Genomic DNA, 25,670 nt, shown 5'->3' with positions numbered 1-25,670 from the left:
AGGTCCAGGAATCCACCATTTGTTGTTTGCAGTCACGACTTGTAGTGTGTCCTAAGGAAACTTGCAGCACTTTACTCTTGCTTTTCTGGGCTCTGGGTTGGGGTAATTTACTTAGCTTTACTGTATTCTTACTCTCCCAGCGATTCTCTACACACTACACTTGTCTTGGGGGGAATTTGTGATTCGCATTCCACTTTCTTAGTATATGGTTTGTGCTGCCCCTAGACATACTTTCTCCCATTGCATTCTATAGCATTTCCTATTGTTTGCACTATCCTATGTCTAATTGCTTACCTTATTTTGGTGTCTAGTGTATATATTGTGTATAATACTTACCTCCAGAAGGAGTATTGCCTCTAAGATATTTTTGGCCTTGTGTCACCCAAATAAACTACCTTTGTTTTTGAGTATTGTCTTTACTTGTGTATAAGTACTAACTATAAGTGGTATTACAGGAGCTTTGCATGTCTTCTAGTTCAGCCTAAGCGGCTCTGCTATAGCTACCTCTATCAGCCTAAGCTGTTAGAACACTACTACATTTCACTACTAAGGAATAACTGGACCTAGTGTAAGGTGTAAGTACCCAAGGTACCCACTACAAACCAGGCCAGCCTCCTACACACTATTCCTGTTAGGTCTGGTAAAATTTTCAGTACTTTAAACCTGAGCTCACCTCTGTTAGCTATGGTGCAAAGCAGACACTGCTAACATAAGACAAATATGTAAAACATTTAGAAGTACCAAAAACAGTTAAAAGGTCATAAGCGCAATGTTAGACTTGACAGCCTTAGGGTGGTCACCCCCCAAACTTTTGCCTGCCCCCTCCACTTCTTGATACTGTTTTTGGTGGTTTTAGGACTCTGCACACTTTATAACTGCTAACCAGTGCTAAAGTGCATATGCGCTCTCCCTTAAAACATGGTGACATTGGCTCATACCCAATTGGCATATTTAATTTATTTGTAAGTCCCTAGTAAAGTGCACTGCATGTTCCCAGGGCCTGTAAATTAAATGCTACTAGTGGGCCTGCAGCACTGATTGTGCCACCCACATAAGTAGCCGCCTAACCATGTCTCAGGCTTGCCATTGCAAGGCCTGTGTGTGCAGTTTCACTGCCACTGTGGCTTGGCATTTAACAGTACTTGCCAAGCCTTAAACTCCCCTTTTTCTACAGATGAGTCACCCCTGAGGTAGGCCCTAGGTAACCCAGAGGGCAGGGTGCTGTGTGGCTAAATGGCAGGACATATAACTATGTGTTTTATATGTCCTGGTAGTGGAAGACTCCTAAATTCGGTTTCCACTGCTGTGAGGCCTGCTACTTGCATAGGCTAACATTAAGGCTACCCTCATAAACTGTTTGAGTGGTAGATTCTGATTAGAAAGGGGCAAACAGGTCATATATAGTATGGCCAGAATGGTAATACTAAATCCTGCTGACTGGTGAGGTTGGATTTTATATTACTATTTTAGAAATTCTACTTTTGGAAGATGAGCATTTCTCTGCACATAAATCCTTCTGTGCCTTACAGCTTGTCTCCAATCCACGTCTAGGCTGGTCTGGTTGACAGCTCCCTTGTGCATTTCACCCAGACAACCACAAACACAGGATGCACACATCTGCATCCTGAATGGGTCTTTCTGGGCTGGAAGGGTGGAGGGCCTGTCACTTATATTTCAAAGGACAGTAGCCTGCCCTCACACAAAGGACTGCCATCTCCCCTACAGGGACGCTGGCAGACAGGATTGTATTGAAAGGGGACCTTATGCACTTCAAAACTACTCTTTGAAGTCTCCCCCACTTCAAAGGCACTTTTGGGTATATAAACTGGGCCCCTGACCCTACCAAATTAGACACTTTCTGGGGAAAGACACTCTGCACCAGAACCTGCAACCTGCCAAGAGAAGCTACCTGGCTGCCCAAATGACTCATCTGGACTGCTTTGTTGTAAAGGACTGCTGCCTTGCTGTTGACCTGCTGCCTTGCTGGCCTCTGGCTCTGCTGAGAAGTGCCCTCCAAGGGATTAGATTGAGCTTGCCTCCTGTTCCCGAAGTCTCAGGGCCAAAAAAACTTCATCTCTGCAAAGAAACTCCTTGTGCGGCGAAAATCGAAGCACAGCCTGTCCAGCAGTAAGAAAATCACTGCATCGCTGAACCGGAATGATGCAACCCGGCTACCCGAGTGGAGATCGACGCAGTGCCAATGTTGCAACCGGAACCTCGACGCACAGCCCACTGGATCGACACATCGCCGAGCCCGAACGATGGAGCCCGACTTCCTGCAAGAGGAATCGACGCAGCCCCAGCTGTGCAGCAGAAATTCCACTGCATCACCCACCGGATCGACGCAACAACTGTGACTTCATCCCACACACCCAGGATTTCTACGCATCATCCCTGGGCGTCAAATGCCCCCGCATCACAAGGAGGATTCAAGCCTGTGTGCCGGAATTTGACGTAACGCCCCGGAAGTCCGATGCACACCCTTCGTTTTCCACACATCTCCTCCTCTGCGGTCTTCGTGCATGTAATTTTGACGCACACTAGGTAGTTAGTGCTTGCCAGAGACAATTGTTGCTTTTAAGAACTAAAGACTCGTCTTATGACTACCAAAGTGATATTTCAACCCATGATTATCAAATCTTGATCTTTTTTACCGTAATTTAATCAGATAAATATCTTATATTTTTCTAACTCTGTGTGGTGTCTTTTTGTAGTGTTCTCACAGTGTTATTGCATGATTTATAACACATATACTTTACACATTGCCTTCTAGTGCCAAGCTACTAAAGGGTGGGCACAGGATAATTTGGATTGTGTGTGACTTACCCTGACTAGGATTGTGGTCCCTACTTGGACAAGGGTGTATACCTCTGCCAACTAGAGACACCCTTTCTAACATACAACATAATAAATAATACAAAAACAGAACATAGTTTAATTAACAAAATGACAGCAAAGTGACAAAAATGAAATAAGAAGAAGCAGACGCTGCAATAAGGGCCCTGAGTTGGGCCAATTAGGACTAGTTAGCTGGGCTCTTCAGGAAAAGGGCTTTTTGCAGGTTGCTCTGTCCCTGTAGCTAAACGGAAAGTCAACCAACTGACACTTGGGGTCCATGTCTCGTCCTGGGAACAAGAGACGGCCCAGCCTTAAGTTATCCTCAGAGGTTCCAACAGCAGGTGCAGTGCTTCTCTTGTGTTCAACAGGTTCAGAAGTGTTCTGAAGAGGATGCCCATGGTGCCACATTTATGTCTGGAAGTAGCCTGTGGGTGGGGGTGACTCATTGCCCCTCCCTAACCATTAGGGAAAATGTTCTCTGGGTAAGTCTATCCACACACCCTACTACATACACCCATCGTTTGAGAGAGAGGTCTGAAAGGAGAGGCCATTCCCTCCCCACTCACTACTATGCACAACCATCATCTGAGAGAGAGGCCTGAAAAGAGAGGCCAGTCCATCCACATACCTTACTATCTTACTACGCCCACCCATCATTCGAGAAAGAGGTCTAAAAGGAGATGCCACTTCACCCACACAAACTACTATGCACATCCATCATCTGAAAAAGAGATCTCAAATGAGAGGGCAGTCCATCCACATACCCTATTATGCACACCTGCCATTTGAGAGAGAGGTCACAGAGGAGAAGGCAGTCTCTTCCCATACACCCTACTATGCAAACCTGTTATCTGAGAGCGAGATCTGAAAGAAGAGGCCAGTCCATCCACACACCTTATTACACACACCTGTCATCTGAAAGAGAGCTCTTAAAGGAGAGGGCAGTCCATCCACTCATGCATCTATGCACACCCGTCATTTGAGAGAGAGAGATCTGAAAGGAGAGGCCAATCTCTTCCCACTCACTACTATGCACACCAATCATCTGAGAGAGAGGTCTCCAAGGAAAGGGCAGGCTATACACACACGCTACTAATCACACCTGTCATCCGAGAGAGAGAGGTCTAAAAGGAGAGGCCAGTCTGTCCACACACCCAACTACACACACCCATTATTTTAGAGAGAAGTCTCATAGAAAAGGACAGTCCCTCCCCACTCACTACGATGCACAGCAGCCATCTGAGAGGGAGGTCTCAAAGGAAAGGCCATTCGATCCACACACCCTAATACACACACCTGTCATCTAAGAGAGAGAGCTTTCAAAGCAGTGGGCAGTCACTCCCCATAAACCCTACTACTCACAACTTTTATTCGAGAAAGAGGTCTGAAAGAAGAGGCCAGACCCTCCCCACTCACTACTATGTATAACCGTCATCTGAGAAAGGGGTCTTAAATGAGAAGCCAGTCTGTCCACACACCCTACTATGCACACCCATTGTTTGAGAGAGAGAGATACGAAAGAAGAGGCAAGTCCATCCACACATCCTACTACGCATACCTGTCATCTGAAAGAGAGGCCTCAAAGGAGAGGGCAGTCCATCCACACACCCTACTATGCACACCTGTCATCTGAGAGAGAGGTCTCAAAGGAGAGGGCAGTCACTCCCCTTACACCGTACTACAGATACCCATTATCTGAGACAGAGATCTGAAAGAAGAGGACAGCCCATCCACACACCCTACTATGCTCACTACGCTCATTTGACAGAGATCTGAAAGGAGAGGACAGCCCGTCCCCACTCACTACTATTCACAGCTGTCATATGAAAAAGATGTCACAAAGGGGAAGCCAGTCGACCCACACACCTACCATGCACACCCGTCATTTGAGCGAGAGGTGTGAAAGGAGAGGCTTTTCCATCCACACATCCTACTACGCACACCCGTCCCCTGAAAGAGAGGTCTTATATGAGAGGCCAGTCCATCCACACACCCTACTATGCATAGCAGTCATCTGAGAGAGATGTTTTGTCGGAGAGGTCAGTCGATCCCCTCACCCTACTATGCAAACCTGTCATTTAAGAGAGGGGTGTCAGTGGAGAGGCTAGTCCTTCCACACACCATACTATGAATATCTATTGGTTTGATAGGTGAGGGCAGTCCCTCCTCACACCCCTATTATGGAAACACATTATGCAAGAGAGGGTTGTTATTGGAGAGGCTAGTCCCTTCCATTTACTACTATTTCCTTCCCTACAATACTGTCAGGGAGTGAAGCTTTCTGCATGGGGCTAGTTCAATCCCGCTGGACTCTTGCGAGATCCACATGGAAAGTTATCGGCCCTACCACAAGGTGTTTTAAGATCCTGCGAGAGTCTTGCAAGAGCATATGAGGAGGAGTAGACAAAAAATGCCAAGGTCAACCAATAATTAACATTCTTATTACATGATTGAAGAAATGATGTGATGTGATGGCTGCACAGCCAGACATAGCTCAGATTGTCCTTGGTGCTTTGGAGGAGAAGGAAGTCTCTTTGAGTTGTGCTCAGCAGATGGGACTTAATTTGGAACTGAAAGAGTCTAGTGTTTTCAGCTGCATTTAAGAAACAGCTCTCCGAAAAGAGCCATTTTTGTTAAAAAAAAATTCTATTTTTTTACTTTAACTTTTTTGTATTGTTAAATTTTATAATAGGATAAACCTAAAACATACAGCTTGCGGGGGTTGGAGGACATCTCCATAAAAACAAAAAGGAGAATAATCTGAAAAAAATAACTGTTGGAAACAAAACGGCTACCTCGGGGGTTATTTGTGATCTTGGATAAGCTTGCCCTGTGCTGATCTGCTTGTCTTCGATGAAAAAATGAAGTTCTTACATAGCAGAAAAAAGTGCTTTATTAAGATAAGTAGGATTGTTATCTGCTTCAGCACTCAGTAGATGTGCACAGTATCACCATGTTTAAATAAGGTGGAAGCCCCTGAAGAATTGTCTAGCCCAGCAGCACAAGCTAACTCTGTCCGATCAAGCTTTTGTGGATGCATACCTTTAAGGATTCTCTACATGCAGGTGGTACATATACTGTACTGTTTGTTTCTACTCCCCCAGCTAAACTACTTCTGTCAAAGCTTGCAGATGACTTACTTTGCAGCAACGTTTTTGCCACCTGGCCTCATATTGAAAAACTGCCACACCAACGATTCCTAGGGAGGCTGAGGTGGCTGAGCTGGTGCAACAGGCTGCTCATCAGAATCTGATGAAGACGCCTTTCTATTGGAAGACAAACAGGGAAAGGGAGCAAGCCAAAAAGATCTTTCCACAGAAAAATCCAATTAGAAAATAAATAAAAAATGATGGAATCTTCTTTTTCCAAATAAAGACATTCATACAAACCAAACACAATCCTTCCTTAGGATGTGTTTCCTCTCCTGGGCCTCTTGCGAGAGTCTCGCGAGACAGTCAAAAAGTATGTGCTTTATATCTTCAATAGAACAATTCATAATCAATTTTTCTATCTTAATCAATATCTCTGTCATACTTTGCTCTAAATTACAGGAAAACATTGTTATTAACTCATGCATGGTCTTGTGAGTGGTTTGCAAGAGCTAAAAAGGAATTATAGCCCCTCAGAGTCCATGCAGGGGATTGTGTAACCAGCTTCCATGAGTGTCTTGCAAGAGTCATCACTAAAGAAAAAATATATATATTCAACCCAGGGGTGTGGAATTTAATAAAATATCTACTTGTCCATGGGACAGGTTGCTTTTTAAATCTACTTGTCCTGTTAAAAAAATCCTCTTGTCCCTTGGGTGCCATGTAGTGCGGCGACAAATTATGTCAGCAATCTAATTATGTAAGAGCTCTGATAATAGCCTCTCTGATTATGTCAGGGTTACTACTATAGCAGGGCTTGAATACTTGCAATTTCAATCCCTACCATAGCAATTACCTTATTTTGCCACCTTTCTGCAGATCCAGATACTGGGGCTAGAGGAAGCAGTAAACAATAGTTCCAGGGCTGAAATGCCTCAGTGTGTCTGCAAACCTACTAACTTGCATGTTTTAGGGATTTTCACCAGCTCTTCCTTAATCTTTTCCTATAAAGAGAAAGGTTGGAAATTTACTCCTGACAATGGCAGAAGTAGAAGTTCTTTCAGGGTTGGGAAAAATGTGGTTGGAGGGAAGGTGAACTTGTAAACGCTCAATTGATTTTCACATGAGCAAATCTACACATGCATATTTGCTCGTGCTAAAATACAGTTCACAAATATTTTCTAGGAGTATTATTTCCTGGTCTACTTCTGTAAGTTCTTGTGAATACATGAAAACCACTAATTCAAAGAGATATACCATGGGTGCACTTTTGTGACTTTCTTTAAGAATTGGGTCCCTAATTAGGTCTGGTGTTAACAAAGACATTTTGTTTTTATTAAACTTCTATTTCTCTCTCTATCAGCTGGCTTTACTGGGAGTGATCACGTTCTGCTCTTCCACAGGGAGCATAATGGCACACAAAGTAGTTTTGTTCAGTGCCAGAAACTACTGTGGCAATAAGTGGCATAACAAGCTGGAGATGGTTCCCCTGCGAAGATCATGGAGGGCCCGCCCCTTCAGACTCACTCAGGGCAGGTGTTGTGCTGAGGGGGCTCGCTGAAGGGGGCTGCAGGGCCTTTGTTATGCCACTAGTGGCAATGTGTGCTTTTTGAGACCAAAAACATGTTTTTATTTTTGCCAGTGTTGGTTACAATGGTGAGGGCCTGGCAGCTTCCATGACAATAATGTTTTACCAAAGTCATGTCAAAACAAGACAAGCATTGACAAAACCAAAAGACTCACAAAAAATGTTGGATCGGTTTCCTTTCCCAGTGCTAGTTTATTTTCATGCTTCCCATAATCTTGCTGAAACTGGCTAAACTGATTTTTCATTAGGAATATTTTTTGGAAATACTATGATGCATCAATGCATTTTACTAAATGACGCTTCAAAGAAATAGAACCTAAAATTGCACAGTAGTGAAGCTTTTTGTTTCCTACTTGCATCTTTTTCCTGAACGTTTTATTTTGAAAGCAAAGAATCATCACTCTTGCTTACAAGCTTCTACAAACATTTGCATCTAATTAGAGTATTTTGGGAGCATTATACTTAGCCTCAAATTGTTAAACTTTTCAAACATGTGTGTCCATTTTTATTTTTTTACTGGCTGGAACCACTGTCTGTAGTGCTGTGTGACCTTAAAATGTTTAGTTACACTGCTCACCCTATAATGAAGGCTTTTTATTAATGAACTATAAATACAAGTTTGAACAGCATTAACATATGGACATAAATGTTATCTCAACTGCAGACAGTTCCCGTCTCTGTAAACTGGCAACAAAAGGGTTTGTGCTGCAGGGGGTTGACCCTACTTGTCCCAAGGACAAAATAAACATGAAAACGTGTTGCTCTTGACTCCAAACAATATGTCCCGATAGGAATTCCATATCCCTGCAACCGTATTTCAATGACTCCCTTTTTATGAATTAGAATTAAATAATATCTGAAAATATGAGGAAGAACTCTATACAGTAGATGAACTATGAATCTCTACAAGTACATGGGTGTGTGCGCAAGTTGTAGTAAGTGCTGCTAAGTGTAACTGCTGAATTTCTGTGGTATTTTTACTTCAAAATGTTCACTAAGAAATTCACCTAACTATAACGTTACTTCAACTTTTGTTTTTTTTTTCAGTGAAAAAATATATATTTGTAGTGAGAGAAAGAAAAAAAAGGCAAAAGGCTTTATTATTTGGTTATCATTTGTCTAGCTCAGCTAGCTCTGCATGGATGGCATTAGACTAGTCCTATGCTTTAATATTCTGCCAGTAAAACAGACATTTGTGGTGAGCAGATTTAGAGTGTTGGTGGTATTGCAGTGTTCCATATAGAGGAGCTACTCTCCACCTAAAACTTGGAATCACATAAGGTTTTATATATACCACAGCATGTGTGAAATACTCAACAAGGATGGAACTACTTTAATAATAATACTATTTTGCAATGTATTAGTTTAGCACATATTAACCTATTTCAATTTTTACACTGTTTTGTACATGCTTTACAATATCTAGTGTAATACTTTGAGAAAGTGCACAGGGCAGCGCAAGTAATTTTATGGTGGCAGTGAGGCCTACTCGTACGGGGGGTGGAATGACTCACTATACACTCAGTATATGATCAACATGGGACTGGCCTCGCCCTTTCTTTAAACCGTCGGACTGAGCCCAACCCTTCGGGTGTGTACTTACATGTACTGTCACGTAGTGGCTGGACGGCTCACTACATCCCTTCCAACCTTTGAGGAAAAGACAAACAAACTGCAGGGGAAACACACCACAACAAGCAAAAAAGAAAAACGAAAGATGAAAACACTGATGTGAGTAAGTTCTACATCGGGTCCTTTTTAGCAATCAAATGTCTGTCTGGGACTATACGTTCAAAATAAAAAAATGCATACTTCAAAATAAAAAAGGGAAGATTTATGAAAAGGGGCACTGCGCATAGTGCAGCACCACTTTTCTTGTGTCCCTTAGTGCCCACCTAACGCCACCATGGCGGTAGTCAGGGGTACTAACGTCATAATTTTTTATGCTAGTCCAACACTTTGCAGTATTAGCATCAAAAATGTTGACAGTAATCCTACAAAGCACCCAGAGGCCCATTGAAAACATGGGGAGCCTGCCTTTAATGCCTGCTCTTAGCAGGCGTTAAAAATGCAGATAAAAATGATGCAAAGAAATCTCTTAGATTTCTTTGCTCCATTTTTTTGTCCCCCCCCCACAGCGCCAGAACCCCCCCTTGCATACATTATGCCTGGCGCAGGCATAATGTGGCGCCAGGGGTTACAAAGTGGCACAACGCAAGTATTGCACCACTTTGTAAATATGGCACAACATTTTTGGCCTTCCAATGACACATTAGCGTAAAACAAATGACGCTAATGTTGGGTTGGAATGGTGCTAGGCCCTCTTAAATCTGGGAGAAAGTCTCTTAGCTTCTGGTTAGGACAGGGATTAGTTCTCAAGAAGTATGGGTACCTCCCACTGACTAGTCTCCTGACTCTAGGTAGGTGGCACAGCATCTTTCTTCGCTCTGGGAGTCTCTCGCCCCTTGTCATCGCTCCTCCCCTCTCTACTCATCCACTCACCAGCCTCTGTGGGTGTATTCTCCCCGGGCGCCACAACTTGAATATTCATCGCAGTCCCAGCATCTCTTCCTGCTTCTTTAGGCGCAACCTTCCTAACCAGGACACATTCCTCGAAACCTCCATGTGGTTATGTCGGACGGTCACCATGGTTCCTCTCACTTTTACTACTCTCCAGATGTCACTTTCAAACGGAGTGCAGAACTTTCCTCTAGGGTAGCGATCCTTGATGACAACATGGTCATCCTCCCTGATATCAGGCTCCACGCTCTTCTACTTTGCATTGCCCTTTCATTGTTGGGCCTCCTTCTTAACTGAGTTGCCTGGGCATTTAGGACAGATGCTTCTCACTGGGGAACAGATGGTATGAGATACTGAGTCGCCCATCTCATCATCAGGGCCCTGGGTGCGTACTTGTGGTGCTATGGGGTAATTGCCAATATGCTCTTAAAAATTTATTCCAGCAGCATTCCAAGGCTTCTTTCTTCTGGACCCCAATTTGGAGCACTCTAATCAAAATCATCATAAATCTCTCTACCTCTCCGTTTGCCGTAGGCCATTGGGGAGTTATGCGTTTGTGCTTTATTTTGAGGTCATGCAGATATTTCTTGAAGTCATGTCCTTGAAATGGGGGACCGTTATCAGTTCTGATTTCGAGGGGCAGACCTAGCAGAGCAAGCATTTTCTCCAAAGCAGGTTTCACGTATTCAAACACTGTGGACTTCACTGACTCGACCACTGGAAACTTTGTATAACTGTCCATCACAACCAGAGTTCACCTGTTGTCCATAAAACTGACAAAAGCTATGCTCACTTCAGACCATGGAGCAGTAGCAACTGCCTCTATAATTACTGGAGCCGTCAGAGGTTCACCACTGCTGACAATGCAAGAGTGATAGTTCATCACCATATCCACCACCATCTGATCCATTCCAGGGAACCACACTGTACCTTGTAAGTAGGCCTTAATTTCAGAAACCCCTTGGTGACCTTGATGGGCTAGTTCAACAGTTCGGGTCCACATGCTTCTGGGGATCACAACCTGATGCACTCTCACGATTAGCCCCTCCTCGCTTTCACTTAGTTCATCTCTGCACTTCACAATTACGTTCATGTGGTTCTGTTCTGCACTCAAGAGGCCACAGGCCCCGTCAAGAAAATTCCTCCATTGGTGTCCATGCAGTGCTTCAGACACCCGTCTCAGACAGCTCTCTGCCTTGGTAGCTTCTACAATTTCCAGCAGAGACAATGCTTGGGGACACGCTGTTTCTGTCACTAGCTTCACAAAACTCTTGATGCCTGGATCCTCCTCTTGTTGGGTAGTGGAGTCAGCAGCCAGAGAGTGGCAAGAGAGATAATAAGCAGGGTTGTTGGCTTCAGGGCAGTACACCACTTCAAAAGAATATTGTTAGAGCTGAACAGCCCACCTCTGTGTTTGTCCATTTCTCGCGGTGCCTGCAAAGAGCAGTACGAGGGCCTTGTAATCAGTTACGACCTGGAACTTCTGGCCACAGAGGTAGAGATGAAAATGTTTACATGACCAACTGATGGCTAAGGCTTCTTTCTCGATCTGGGAGTATTGCATTTCTACTGCTGCCAGGGCTCTACTGGCATACGTAATTGGCACCCATTCCCCATCATGCTTAATTTGTAGCAACACTGCTCCCAGTCCAACAGGACTCACATCCACAATAAGCTTGGTGTGCCATGTGGGACTGAAATATGCCATTGTGGCATCTCGTATTAGGGCCGTCTTGCTGTCTCTGGATGAGTTAGCAGTATTTTTGTCCATCTCCACTGAACATCTTTTTTTTGTTAGGGTTCTCGAGGGCTCCGGCAAAATGGCCAAGTTGGGGGTGAATCCCTAGAAAGCTTCTCACATCTGATGGCCCTTGTGGAGTGTCTGCCTTTTTGATTCACTTTTGCAGGATTGACTTGTAGGCTCTGCTCTGAGAATCTGTATCCAAAAAACTCTACTTCATTGCAGTAGAAGAGATATTTCTGGCGGTGGAGAGTCAACCCTCTTTCTGTTAAGCACTGTAGAGCAGCCTACAGTCTTGTATGATGTTCTTCCAAAGTGTTTAAGAAGATGAGTATGTTGTCACTCATGTTTATTACTCCAATGAGTCCTGACAACACTTCTCTTATGGAGGCTTGGAAAACTTCTGCTGCGGAGGAAATGCTGAAACGAAGGTGTCTGAATCTTCTTAGTTTGACATTGGTGGAGAAAGTTGTTATTTATTGGCACACCTTCTCCAGCAGCAGATGATGGTACCCATAATTCAAATCAATTTTGTAAAACCATTTGGTCCCATTTAGATAAGGCACAATTTCGTCAATGGTTAGTGTGATGTGTCTTTCTCTTTGAATGGCCTTGTTGGGTAATGTCATGTCAACACATAAATGAATAGCACAAGGCTGTTTTGCTTTTGGTGCTATGACGAGTGGTGACACCCATGGAGTAGGCCCTGACACTTTTCCAGTAACTTCATATGCTTGAAGGTGCTCCAATTCCTTTTCTACCAGGGGATGGAGATGAAAAGGTATTCTCCTGTGACACAGTACAACTGGCCTAATTGTATCAAAAATGTGAAGATTCACTTGAACTCTTTTTAGGCAACCCAGGCCTTAAAAAATCTCAGGAAAGTCTTTCAGAATATCTTCTGTGTGAGATTGATGAACCTGTCATGCAAAGAAGCCTAGGCCAAGATCTTCAGGTGTGGCACTCCAGCAGTGCTCCAGTGTGTCCCTGAGTTACATGGAATTTAATTTGTGTTGTGGTGCTGCCATTGGCCACTTTCACCTCGATTACCCCTTTCAGTGGAATAGGCTCTGTGCCTCCGTAGGTGTATAGTCTCGCTTTAGTGGGCACAATCTCTGGCTGGGGTTTCAATTTGAGAAACTGTTTGGTGTCAAAGACATTAACGGATGCCCCTGTGTCAATGAACACTGTTATTTCCACTCCCCTCATCCCTTGACATGAGTGGTGGTCTTTTCTGTTGATTTCTCCTCCTGGTAAATGAAATGGTGAACACTTTGTCCTCTTCTTTATTGTTCCAGTGCTCTTCAGTCATTTCTGTCGCCTGTGTCACTCCTTCTGTGCTTTTTCCAGCAATAACTGCCGAATATTTGCACTTTTCATTCCTCTTGATGCTGGGGGCTCCTTTCTGGTCACTTAAATAGCAGACCTTCGCAAAGTAGTTGGTCCTACCACATTTTAAACACTGTTTCCATCCATGAGGAGGGTTGTGTGGCAGGCCACAGTTCCAGCACCCAGGATCACTTCTTTTGTCATCCGCCTTCATTTAGTTTTGGCTGGTCACCTCTGTAGGGCCTCTACTTGTTCCTCCTTGACCTTGACCCCTGCTGATGAAGCTGGTGCTGCTGGTTGTCATGCCACGGCAGACACCCTCTCTCCCGCTCGAGCTGTCAGCCAACTTGTGCGACCTCTCGCGTATCAAAATATTGTCCAAAGAAATACCCCGCTGCTGCTGGATATGTTTTCTGAGGTTTAAGGACCGGCATCCCTGAATCAATTGGGCCCTTATTTCATCCCGCTTATCTATTCCAGAGCACGTGCTTGCCAACTTGTGCAGTCGCTGCAAACAAAATGTCGACAGACCCCCTCGCTGCTTGCCTCGCTAGTCTTCGTTTGAATCTTGCATAGTCAGGGTCCCACTCTGGGTCAAAATGCCTGTTCAGTGCAGCAACAGCAGCATCAAAGTCATCTTTGGCTACATTGTTCGGCAGGTCTTCAAACAGCTCATACAGTTCATAACCTCCCATGTGCAGCATGATAGATCATTTTATCGCGCCATCCTTCTCACGCATGGCGCAAAAGTAATGCTGCAATTGCCCTATCCACTTACTCCACCTCGGTGCTGCTGTTGCTTGATCCGCCAGTTGACTGAAAGGTGGCAATCTGGCAATTGTGTTATGGGCATTACTTGGCTGTTGTGCTGCATGAGCGATACTTCGCTGCGGCTCTGACATGTTGAAGTACTTTGCTTTCTGTCCTGCCTCACACGGATTTCTTGGCTGGCTATTCATTCTATTCCGATATCATTATGTCTGACTTGCACATGCTTGTGTTTGATGAGCACCTGCTTAGGGTGTTGCACTTGCCAATGCTTGATGGGACCTTTCAATACATCTTACATATTCTCTTGAGAGCAGGCTTATACCTTTGATATACGGTCTGTCTAGACTATATTGCAAAGTTGTTCATAAAATGCCCCTTCACATCCATTGCATGATCCATGTATCTCCTGACATTTGGTGTCTTCTTATTTTACCTATTAAAATATTTTTTATAGAGACACACAGTCTGTCTTTAAGGGAAGCCTTCCACCATTGCTGGCTGCCATTGCACCCGGCTTCCAGGCCACTTGCACTCCTCACCTCGCTGTTTGCAGCAACACGCTGCAGCCACGTGCTCTTGCCAGCACTCGCTCCTGCTGCTCCCCTTCAGCCTGTTGGTGCCTCACGCTGCAATCCTCTCCGCATCGTGCTCATTCAGCCTGCCACCCTCAGCTTCACTGGAATCTGCGATGCTGCCTCTGGACTTGACGGCGTCATGCCTGCACACCACCGCACAGCTGCCTGCTCCAAGGGTGCCAAAATACAGTATGCACTCGCCCTGCAGGATAGAATCATCAAGCCCTGGGGAACTACCACCTTGTCACCAATGTGAGAAGGTGTGTGGGGCAGCACAAGTAATCTTCTGGTGGCAGTGAGGCCTAATCGTACGGAGGGGTGGGAATCCACTGTACACTCAGTATATGGCAGAGGTCCGCAATATGTGAAGCACGACCCCCAGGTGGGGTGTGGAGTTCTTGGCAGGGGTCATGCATTCACGCATCACTGCCTGATCGTTAAAATGCTTCAGCTGAATTTTTCTTCAAGGAGCCTCCAGTGCTGTGAAAGGAAGCCGCACAGACAACTAAAGATGCTTTTGTGCCGGGCATCTGCTTCCTGAATAAATGAAATGTGCACTGCGAGTTGATCTGCAACTGTAAAGGATGCTTGGGAGTCGGTTCTGGCTTTAATAGAACTAATCACTCCAAGCTTTGCAATGAAAAACATTCATTCTTTTTTAGTGATAGCGCAAAGAGTTAACAAACTGCGCTGTGAAGTGTGTGCTTTTAATTGTAAACGTATTTACATAGTGCTTACTTCACCTGGAGGTGTTGAAGGGACAGCTATTTAAAAAATTGTATTGCATATGCTCTGGTATAATTTAAATTTACATTTTTGAAGCAACATTTTATCTTAAACCTTTTTGTAGTGGCCTATCTTATGCTGTATGTAATGCAAGTATAAAATAATGCCTTACATATTCACAGTGCTTTCTGGCACAGGCTGTGATGTCTTGGCACTGAAAATAAACAAGCCACTATTTTCCACTGCACCAACCAAGATTTAATTCTGTTGCTCTCCGGGTTACACACAGACCTCTGCAGTGCATTAACTAATAGAGGTTTCATAAAAACCTAAAGTGCATTTCCCAATGAGTAAAAACCTTATTTTATTTATTTTTCATTTAAGCTGACTGTTATTCTATATGTAGCTACTTCTCAGTGAAAGACATAAAAAAAACGTGCAGAATATTTTGGGGCTTATTTATGAGACGCTTGTGCAGCCGAAGCATCACTTTTTTTGACACTTCGGTAGCACAAGCCACTCAATCATACCTATAAGCCAACTCAAAGCCACCCTGCGTGGCTTTGCATGGCCTCATACATATGGGGTAAGGCGAAGTAGCGCAAGCCTCTGGGTTGCCTTACTACGCGACAAGGAGGCGCTCCATGGGCATTGTGATGGGTGTTCCTACGCAACACCCATAGATTTTGACACTGCCCCAGATTTACAAAATCATGTAAACTGGAGCAGTGCCAAAACCTTACACCGCCCCAAAGCAGGCGTAATGAGGAAAAATGATTTCATTTCTCCTCGTTTTCCCTCTTTCCATGTGTGTTGCATTCTGCAGCACATATAGAAAGAGGAAAATGCCGCTCAGGATTGTTTTTGTGCAGGAAGGTGTCCTTTCCTACACAAAAACAATCCTGCCTACATTGGCGCGAGGCAGCAATTCGTGCACCAGCGCAGGAGGAAAATACAGGAATGCACTGTATTTCATAAATACAGCCAGTGCTTTATTTGTGAATAAAAAGGTGCCGGTGCCCAAAGCCCTCCTCTTAAACACACGGCTGCTGCAATTAAATGTGTGAACACGAAATAGTGAGGCTGCGTAATCCTGAAGTCATCTCGGGCCTCTTCAATACATATAAAGCCACTTCCTGCCCCTTCAGCTCACTCTTGCAGCTTTCTAATTTCTCCCTTTGTGAAGCTTTTTCGTTTTTTCCTTCCTCCGTCTTTCCCATATGTCTTTTGCTCGCAGCAAATGCTTGAGGCAGAAGAATAAGCCCCGGCCCTCAAAAATAAGTGCTGGTGCTCAGCACCGGAAACAACAAGCACAAATTAAGCACTGAATTCAGTCCTTTTATATTGGTGTAGGGCAGTGTAGCAAGAAGACTTGAAGCACTACCCTACACCAATTCCTCATAAATTATGACCTTTGTTGTTAGCTACCCCTTTGACCAAGCCCCCACACTCACTGACCTATGGTTTGCTAAAAGCTGTTTAATATTATTTCTTCACCATAATAATTATTTGCCTTGGGAAATGGAACGTTTATGATTGTCGATGATGAGGAGTAACACGTTCTAGGAATTTTTATCAGTAGGTGGGCCTTACACCTAAAAAAAATTGACAGGGGGTCCCATCATCAAAAGGTTTGAAGACCTCTGGTATACGGTCAACGCGGGCCTGCCCTCGCGCGGTTAATTCCCCTTTACTTAAACCCTCGGACCGAGCCCAGCCCTCGGAGTATGTGCTTACGTGTAGTGGCATGATGACTCACTACAAATACGTACGGTACAATACCTATGTTAGTTTCACTCCTTTATTAAAGAGATGTGACGTGTAAAACACCGTCGATACTTTAAATACTGTATTTCCATTAATAGTATTTTGTTGTAATGTCAGGAGACTAGTCAATGTCTTGATTATTCTCGTCAATAAGTTAAAAATACCGACTTGAACAGTAGCCTCCGTTGTTGCTGAAAGAGCAGTAAGTTTTCTTTCTCATCTCCTCTGTCAGCTGCTAACCAGCAGTTACCTTAGAACCTTAGTGCGTCACCAAAAGACAAAAGCATCAATCACACTTTCATTGTAATGTGATCGTGCTGGTCTAGCGACTTCATCTCTAAGGCGACCACTGCATGGGCCCGGGGCGTCACTGTACCGTGCCCTCTGCTGTTCTCTGCGCACTAACAGCCCAGCCCTGCTTTCTCACATCTGACGCCTCTCACCTCGGCCTCATGAATCTCGGGGAGCAGGACGCGGTAGCCGCCGAGAGAAAATCTTCTCTCAGCGGCCAAGAAAGCCGACCCCGTTCAAGCGCCGTGAGTCCGCTCCAGGTAAGCTGTCGTAACTCCGGCGACAAGAGGGGAAGTTTCCGTGTTACACATCAGCTCGGCTGGAGCGAGCGGATTCCTCCTTACCGCATAATGCAGCCTGTCTGGCGGCTACTGTTCATGGATCCGGCTCCCTTGGTGACGTCCCCTCTCATGTACGTTGTTATTATCATCTCCAGAAATATGCTGTGCCCGCAAAGATTACTGCAGGAGATGCCTTAACCCGACCCAATATTTTAAAATGCTGCTTTGGTGACCAATTACGTCAGAACACAATTACCGTCACGTTGTCTTCGTCCCCAATTTCTTTGTGGCAGGGGTTTATTTTTCAATAAAATGTGTAAATTGACTGTCAGACACTGCTTTTCATGACGCCGACGTTCGTGACTCCACCCCTTTTCCGTAGCCCTGTTGAACCGTTATATGTGGGTTCCAGAGAAATTGTTTTCCCAGTTCCAGAACTGCATGGGACTATACTAAACCGCTAATGTTTAATTTTTAGACAACTGTTCCGATGAGCTAGTGGCATTTTCATTGAGAAGGAAGGTGTTAACTATTGCACACGAAAATACCGCCCTGCAAACCGTGGAAAATAATATTTCCTCTTGGGATGAGATATCAGTTAAGAAAGTTATGAGCAATGGATGTATTCTAAAGTTGAAAGGAAGAATCTTATTTACATGCATATATTATACCCGTGTATTACATTGAAGCACGGAGCTATTAGTACATAACAATTAAATTATGCAAAAAACATACCACTTTCATCAGAAGTATGAACCATTCATTTCAAAAAGAGTTTGCAGAATCAAGATAACATGATTAACAAAAGGCAGTGAGTAAAAACGTAGAAAAGATAAGGATATGTAAAGAAAAAAAAATACTGATGAAAGGAGAGCTAAAAGCGAAATAATTAAAAAAGCAAGCATTGTCACTGGCAGGAGACCTGTCTTATAAATGAAAGTGCATCTCAAGTCATCGATGGGCTTACTCCCTCAATAAGTTATCATGCATGCACTCTATCATACATCTATGCACTGATGCAATCACTCATCTATCCATTGACTCCTGCCTACACCCACATACTTACTTAACCACAATAAAACGCACATTCACAAACTGAACAACACATGCAAGGTGAATTAAAAAAACGAAAGTATAAACAAACATTGAGATGCCTAAACATGGCAACAATGGTTGCAATAGCAAAATAGATCTTCGTGACCGCATTTACTGGGCAAAGCAACTTAGTAAATTCACTCTTGTTTCGCGGGTTGGACTGGGGCCCTTGAGCATTGTCACACTTCTCAATTAGTTTCATGTTTTGTTTGTGCGACAGGCGCTCTGCACAGTTGGGGGGACGGGTAGTTTTAAATCTGCAATTCAGGTGCAGGGATTTGTTTATTTGGGACTGTTATTTGTGTTGTACTACAATTTATACTAAGGCAAGACAAATTCTGCAATGAGTAAATACACAGGTACACAGTTTTTGCATCACAGCCAAGTGGGCCTCTCCTGTAGGCAGTCACACGCCATCCCCTACTCGTGGAACACAGAGGGTCTGTATCCCTCTATGCCTGCCCGAAAAACTATGCATTCCCTCCTGGAATGTTAATGGTCTGGGAGACAGAATTAAGCAAGACATGACTCTTTAATACATAAAAAGAGACACTCCCCAGACCTAGTCCTCCTACAGGGTACACACCTGGGCAACTCATGCCGAGCTCTTGAACGATGGGGGTTCAAAATGATTGCACATGCAGAGTTTACAACATCAAGGGGAGTAGGCATCCTGGTGAGAAAATCCCTCTGGTGTCTGTCCAACAGATAGAACTAGACAGGCAGGGACGCTATGTGGCTCTCTCGGGGTCACTGGGAGGGGACACTTATCAACATACTCAATATTCTCAATATATATTCCACCTTGACTGCATGACTCCACAATCCAGATTGTGGCCTCCTTATTATACAGACTCCCACAAGGAGGCCTGGTTATTGTGGTGATGTTAATGCGACCCTAAATGACAACAGAGATCGCCATCGTCCCCAAGCATACCAACCCATCTCGAAAGGCTGTTTGCCAAATTCCACTCAGCTCATGGGCTCAAAGACATGTGGCGTGCCCTCAACCCGACCCTATGCAACTATACATTTAATTCCGGTGTGCATGGTAGTCTTTCCCGCATCAACTACTTCATTATCCCCACCCAACAACTCTCAAAAGTGCGAGAAATTTGAAATCAGTGGGTTCCTGGTAGAATTGCCACAAGGCTAGCCCCCACCTAAAACAGATGTATGTGGAAAGCCCAATAGCAAGGGGTACTCCTGCTAGACCAGTGTCTGGCCTCAATAGTCGTCATTCACAAGTCAGAGAAGCCTAAAAATGTCTGCAGCTCTTTCCAACCCATCTCTTTCCTCAATGCCAAAGTGAAAATACTAGCAAAGGCACTGGCCTCCTGACTTATTTCAATAATTCACAAATTAGTCCATCCGGACCAATCCGGTTTCATGCCAGGCCACAATACAGTACTCAACCTGCGCAGACTGCATGGTGTCCTCGGGCATATTGACACTATTCAGGAAGATGCCATAGTCCTATCATTTGATGCCCGCATGGCCTTTGACACTGTGGAATGGCTATATCTATTTGGGATATTAGGGTGAATGGGTTTCAGCCCACAATTCATAGCTTAGGTACGCCTCCTCTACTCATCTCCACTGGCTCAAATAGTGGTGAATAGTACTAGATTTCATTCAATCACCCTTCAAAGGCACACTAGACAGGGGTGTCCCCCCTTCTTCTTGCCGTGGTGCTGGAGCCTCTGGCATCCTGGGTGAGAGTGGACCCCCTGATCCGGGGTCTCCGTTGGACGCCACAGTGGGAGGATAGAATATCACTATATGCTGATGACATCTTACTTTATATGGTGAACCTCCCCCGTACACTCAACCGAATACTACATCTAGGGACCCAATTCGGGCCATATTCCAAACACACAATAATCTGGGCAATATCCACCATCTATGTGCTTAAGGGAAATGTCCCCCAACTGGCTCATGATTGTGGGGCACAAATAGTGACTGATGTCTTTAGATACCTAGGCATATTCATAACCACTGACCAAACACATTTTTACGCCTGTAACCTGCTCCCCCTTTTACCCCGACTTAAGCAAAATGTTCAACACTGGATAACTCTTCCATTGTCGCTATTTGTGAGAGCAGTTCTTTTCAAGATGATGGCCTTCCTGTCCTTCTTGTATGTCCTGCAAACCGTGTCCTACACCACCCCCCAAGCTACTACCAAGCCATAGACAGCGAGCCCCGGATCCTACTATGGGAGGGGGGGGTGCTTGGCGAGAATAGCATTGATCAAGCTGACTAGGGGCTGGTACGATGAGAGATTGTCCTACCAGACATATGCAAATACAACTGGGCATCACAACTCACCACCATAAACTACTGGATGCACACTCCACCTGATGAGCCAGCTCACCACATGGACAGACGTCAATTGCAACATGGAAGCTGCCTGAGAGCTTGTTATAGGCCCCCTAGACTGTGACAGGTTCGCGGGCCCACAGCGGTGATAATTAGTCTCTGGCACACTGCACTTCGCTCATTAGGGTGGGGAAAAAAGATAACCCAGGCCACTCCTCTTTTGGACTCCATGAGACTGTGCACCCTAGGAACCCTTCCCGGCTTTGATAAGTGGGACTTTATTGGCATTTCAAAAGTGGGGGACTTATGGGCATAAGGTCAAGTCCTCTCCTTCGCAGACATACAGAAAGATTTTGCATTGGCTCCTTCTGAAACTTTCTGCTACCTCCAAATACGACATGCCCTTCAGTCCTCAATTCCCAAGAGGACAGATGTTCTCGGAGCGTCCCCCCTAGAGAGCAGACTACTTGAGGAGTATTTACACAAAAAAGCTATCTCCCTAACCTATCAGAAACTGATCAATAACTCCTCAGATCGTTAATACACCTGAAGGCACAATGGGAACTGCATGTTGATATACTGGAGGAAGATGAATAGTTCGAAGCCCTAGCGTCCCCACGAAAAGTGGGAGTTAGGTCCAGATTTCGTTTAATTCAATTGAGAATTCTCCACTGTTTGTACCTAACATGTACAGTGAAAGCTAAGATAGGTAAATCCCCCGATGGTTACTGTCTCAGGGGATGCAGACTCGGGGGCACCTTTCTACAGATAATATGGGACTGCCCAGTGATTAAGGCTTATTGGAACTCCTTAGTGGCTTTATGAATGGCGTATGTAGCAGTGTGATGGAGGCTGCAGCGCAATGATGCCTACTAAACATTTGGGACAACTCGGATCTCCGAAGGACTGAGATATCAATATTGGATGACTCTTGAGATGGCAATCGCCTAAATAAATATTGAAAGACTTTGGAGTGCCCCACAACCACCCATATTTCAAGAATGGGAAAAAGACATAGATTGGTGCATGCTGGAAGAGAAAGTGATGTACAAGAGTCTGGGAAGCCCACACAAATGAACTAAAGTTTGGGGGTCTTGGAACAACTATAGAGGAAACTAATGTGACACTCCTGCTATGGTACATGATGGCTGACCTGAAAAGCACTCTCTTTGTTAGCCAGCAGTAGGGAGCAGAAATGTTCTTCCACCTGCTGTGCCTTATGATTTGATACAAAAGTCCTCACTAGGTATGCATTGATGTATGCTGTGTATTCTTGCCTTAATGTTAATAAAAAGAGTTTAAAAAAATCTAGCCTGCACTTATTCAATTTTCGTGGTAGAGCACAAAGTTAATCCCAATTTTAATACTGCCATTTTATCTGGCATTAAAAGAATTATTGAGCGCTGAACCGTCAGATATTGTAATTACCTTTCAGCCCCTCGCTTGTGGCATGTTTCTTTTGTCTGTGAATCCGCCTTCTCATGTTTATTGCTTCCATTTCAACTCCCTGATTTTTCTCCTATATTTCCTTCTTGTGCTTCTTTTCTGTTCTGTGGATTTTTTGCGGTTTCTTCTATGTTCGCCTGATTAACCTGAATTCATCTCAGAAAGTCTTGTTACTTTTCATGCAGATACTCCACCCTTTTCACTTCCAGATGTATGTATATCCCAGCTGGTCTCACTTTCTGCAACTTCTGTCTGGGGTGAATGGTCAGATTGCTCGTTATTAATATTTCTCTTCATGGACCTTCAAATTTCTTAACAAATTTCAGCACTCCACACTGAGCTAATCCTGTTAGTCTGGAAAAAGTTTGCTTCTGGAACCCCACCTTTGGTTCTCATCTATTGCCAGCTTTTCATACCCTGCCACTCAGTGGCGGAATCAGAAACTACTACTACTCTGAGCTGTTCAGTTGAGTGATAATACTGACCAGTACATTGCATGTGTCATGCCATATACGTGGCCAAACCCTGTTTCTCATGTTATGTGTGTTTTTTGCTGCACACAATGCCATACCAGTCAGTCACATTGTGGAATTAGACACCACGGGAGGTGTAGGCGGTGATAAACAAAAGGAACATGAGGTGTGGGGCATGTGGACACACACTTCCCTCTGTTAAAAAGAACACATTGCAGAATGGAAGCAGGCACTGAGGCTGAAAAAAAAGAAAAACATCCGGGTTGAGAGCTATCCACATTTGATAAGAACAAGGGTCCCGTGCCATTGTGCTCCAAAATCACAGAGAAGAAATGCAACCAGCAGCACAAAAAGGTGAGAAAATGGATAAAGGGAAACAGGCATTGGAAATTCACAGCAGGACAGACGCCAGTGCAAAACATGTGGTAGTGAATGCCCCAAAGTGAAATATCCTAGAACTCTTCACTATGTGTACAGCCACTCCCATTTCACTTACTTCTTTCACCTCCTCAAGGATTAGCAGTCTTTCAAATCAACGGTCGACTTTAGTCCAGAGCTCATTCCAGCAACAAATCTTTTTCTCTTACGACTACAGAATCCTTTGGAAGGCATGTCGGAGGACAGACAACCGAGGCTAACAAAGTCCAAATGAATCTCTTGAAGTGGAACACTTTCCACACACTCCATTCCTGGTGATATACCCCCCTCAAAGGGAGGCATGGCTTTCCATCAAAAGCAGATTGTGGCCAAAATCATACTGACCTTTGCATTGTCCTGGTGCATTGTTCTGCCCAGGGTCTACTCTTTTTTAGGTGAACCAAGTCTAAGCTTTCTCTGTCTAGGCTGTTCACCAAACAATTTAATCATTTCTAGAGAAAGTGGAATAGTTATTGAGCCTATTCTTTGCTCTAAAAAGTGGCAGGTTTACTTGCCTACTAATATGTTGTTGAAAAGAAGGAAGATGGGCTTCACCAAATGTGGAATTTTATATTGTTTGAATTGTCCCTGCAGAAGATCAAGAAGCTGACAGAGATTAAGGCCAAAATCAGTTTATAATCTATGGAACTGAGGGCACATACTTTCATGTTCCCATCACAGCAGACCCATCTGTAGTCCCTCAGTTTCTCAATGAAGAACTAACACTACCAGTAAAATCATCGCTCCTTAGCAAGCATGAATTTGGCCTTCCAAGTCTTTTCCAAAAGTCTGCTTCTGAGAGAGAGAGAGGAGAGAGAGAGGGAGAGAGTGTGAGTCTGGGCGGTAGCTTGGTGGCTCACAGGGCTTGGGACTGAAAGCGTCTTTTTTGTAATGGTGTCCTCATGGCAAGCTGTGTTTGTGCTCCCTGCAGCTTCACCCTGTAGTGCACTGGGACAGCCACTAGATAACCAGTTCAAGCCCATTCAGTTCACTGATATTTTCCAAGCCTTTAAATGGTGAGCTCATGACTTAGTCGAGTATTACTAGAGGGTACAGTTCAGAGACCACCTGGTAGTGTTCTGTGGAACAAATCCCAGTCCTCCTTCAACGTGTTTTTAGGTCTGGCATAGACAGTGCATGCATGTCTCTTTGAGACATGTTGTTTACAGTAAGTGGGCTACAATCCGCCCCTAGGTTTACCATTTGTTAGCTTCAGCATGGCTTAAATTTTCTTCTTTTCTATTTGTCATGGCATGAGTGTGCCATATCGCATCTTGAGTTTGTACCGTCCTCGGGAGCATGGACCAGTTTTTTACCTACTTTTTTCTTTACTTTCAAGCACTCCATACGAGTGCTTGTGTTTTCAGGGCCTCTACGGTATACCGGTTTATGTTGCTTATTTTCCCTCCAACCCCCTTCCCTCATTGTTACATCTCTCCCGTCGTCACTGATACTGTTTCATCTCCCCCCTCTACCACGCCTATCCCATTTCTCTCCACTTCCCTGGTATCTGTTTCTTCTTCCCCCATGTGCTGGTCTCTGGTTCTTGTTCTCCTGAGATATTTACAATACAGGGCAAAGCTGGAGTGAACTTGGGTGCCGGTCGGACTCTGCCATTTGTTTACTTTTCTCACTGCCTCATCTTGTAGCCACTGTTACTATTAACAGATTGTTGCTGCTCAGTGTTCTTTGTGCTTTTTAGTCTTGCAAAATTGTTTGTTGTATTTCTTTTATGCTGGTATTCCTGCCGATTTTAACTTTCTCTGCAGAATACCTCTAAGAATATGAAATCAGGATAACTACAGTTTACTACTGAGAATAAAATGTTGCAGCATATGTAGCAAACTCCACAGTTCCCATTGAAGGAACTACGCATATATATACCGACTGACGCTCGTATTGTGGTAGATTTTATGATCGTGTGTGCATATATTTTTACATATATTATTTATTTGGGAAGTATATCTCACCGTACTTCCAGAATACATTTAAAAAAAAACAAACGGGATCACCTTAAACAAATTGACAAAGCATGTAATTTGAAAGTTTAAAAGACATCATCAAGGTACCGTTTGTGGATAGCAAATGTGTCCAGGGTGAAGGCATCTGTTTTGAAATATGTTATGCTACATACATATGGAAAACTCATTTAAACCATTCTTATAGTGCAGAAGTGCTTTTGGAATCCTTGACAATACTGAGATGCTTGTTCGGACTAGTGTTCTGTGGACTTTGCACTTACATATTCTTCATGTTGTTTCAAGGACACATAGCAGATAGATGAGCCAGTTTAGAATGAAGTAATGAATGCATTGTTTAATGAAGGATTCTGTTAAATAGCGCCAGCTAGATCCTGTTATGTACTCCTACGGGGTACTACGGACATGGATGTGTGCATGTA

General features: G+C 44.2%; 1 protein-coding gene across 2 annotated transcripts in view; it reads left to right on the top strand.

The window, feature by feature from the left end:
- Positions 1-17,289: 17,289 nt before the first annotated feature.
- Positions 17,290-25,670, top strand: part of STPG4 (sperm-tail PG-rich repeat containing 4) — a 353,110-nt gene continuing 344,729 nt past the window's right edge. The window contains exon 1 of one of the 2 annotated variants that reach the window (XM_069234032.1): positions 17,290-17,495. In XM_069234032.1, the coding sequence (XP_069090133.1) occupies positions 17,298-17,495 (198 nt within the window). In that variant the 5' untranslated portion in view covers positions 17,290-17,297. The remainder of the gene's footprint in view (positions 17,496-25,670) is intronic. The other variant, XM_069234031.1, reaches the window with a different exon arrangement.

This window comes from Pleurodeles waltl, chromosome 5, assembly GCF_031143425.1.
Source record: "Pleurodeles waltl isolate 20211129_DDA chromosome 5, aPleWal1.hap1.20221129, whole genome shotgun sequence".
Lineage (NCBI taxonomy): Eukaryota > Metazoa > Chordata > Amphibia > Caudata > Salamandridae > Pleurodeles > Pleurodeles waltl.
Note: the sequence above shows the minus strand (reverse complement) of the source record. Positions and strands in the feature narration are given on the sequence as shown.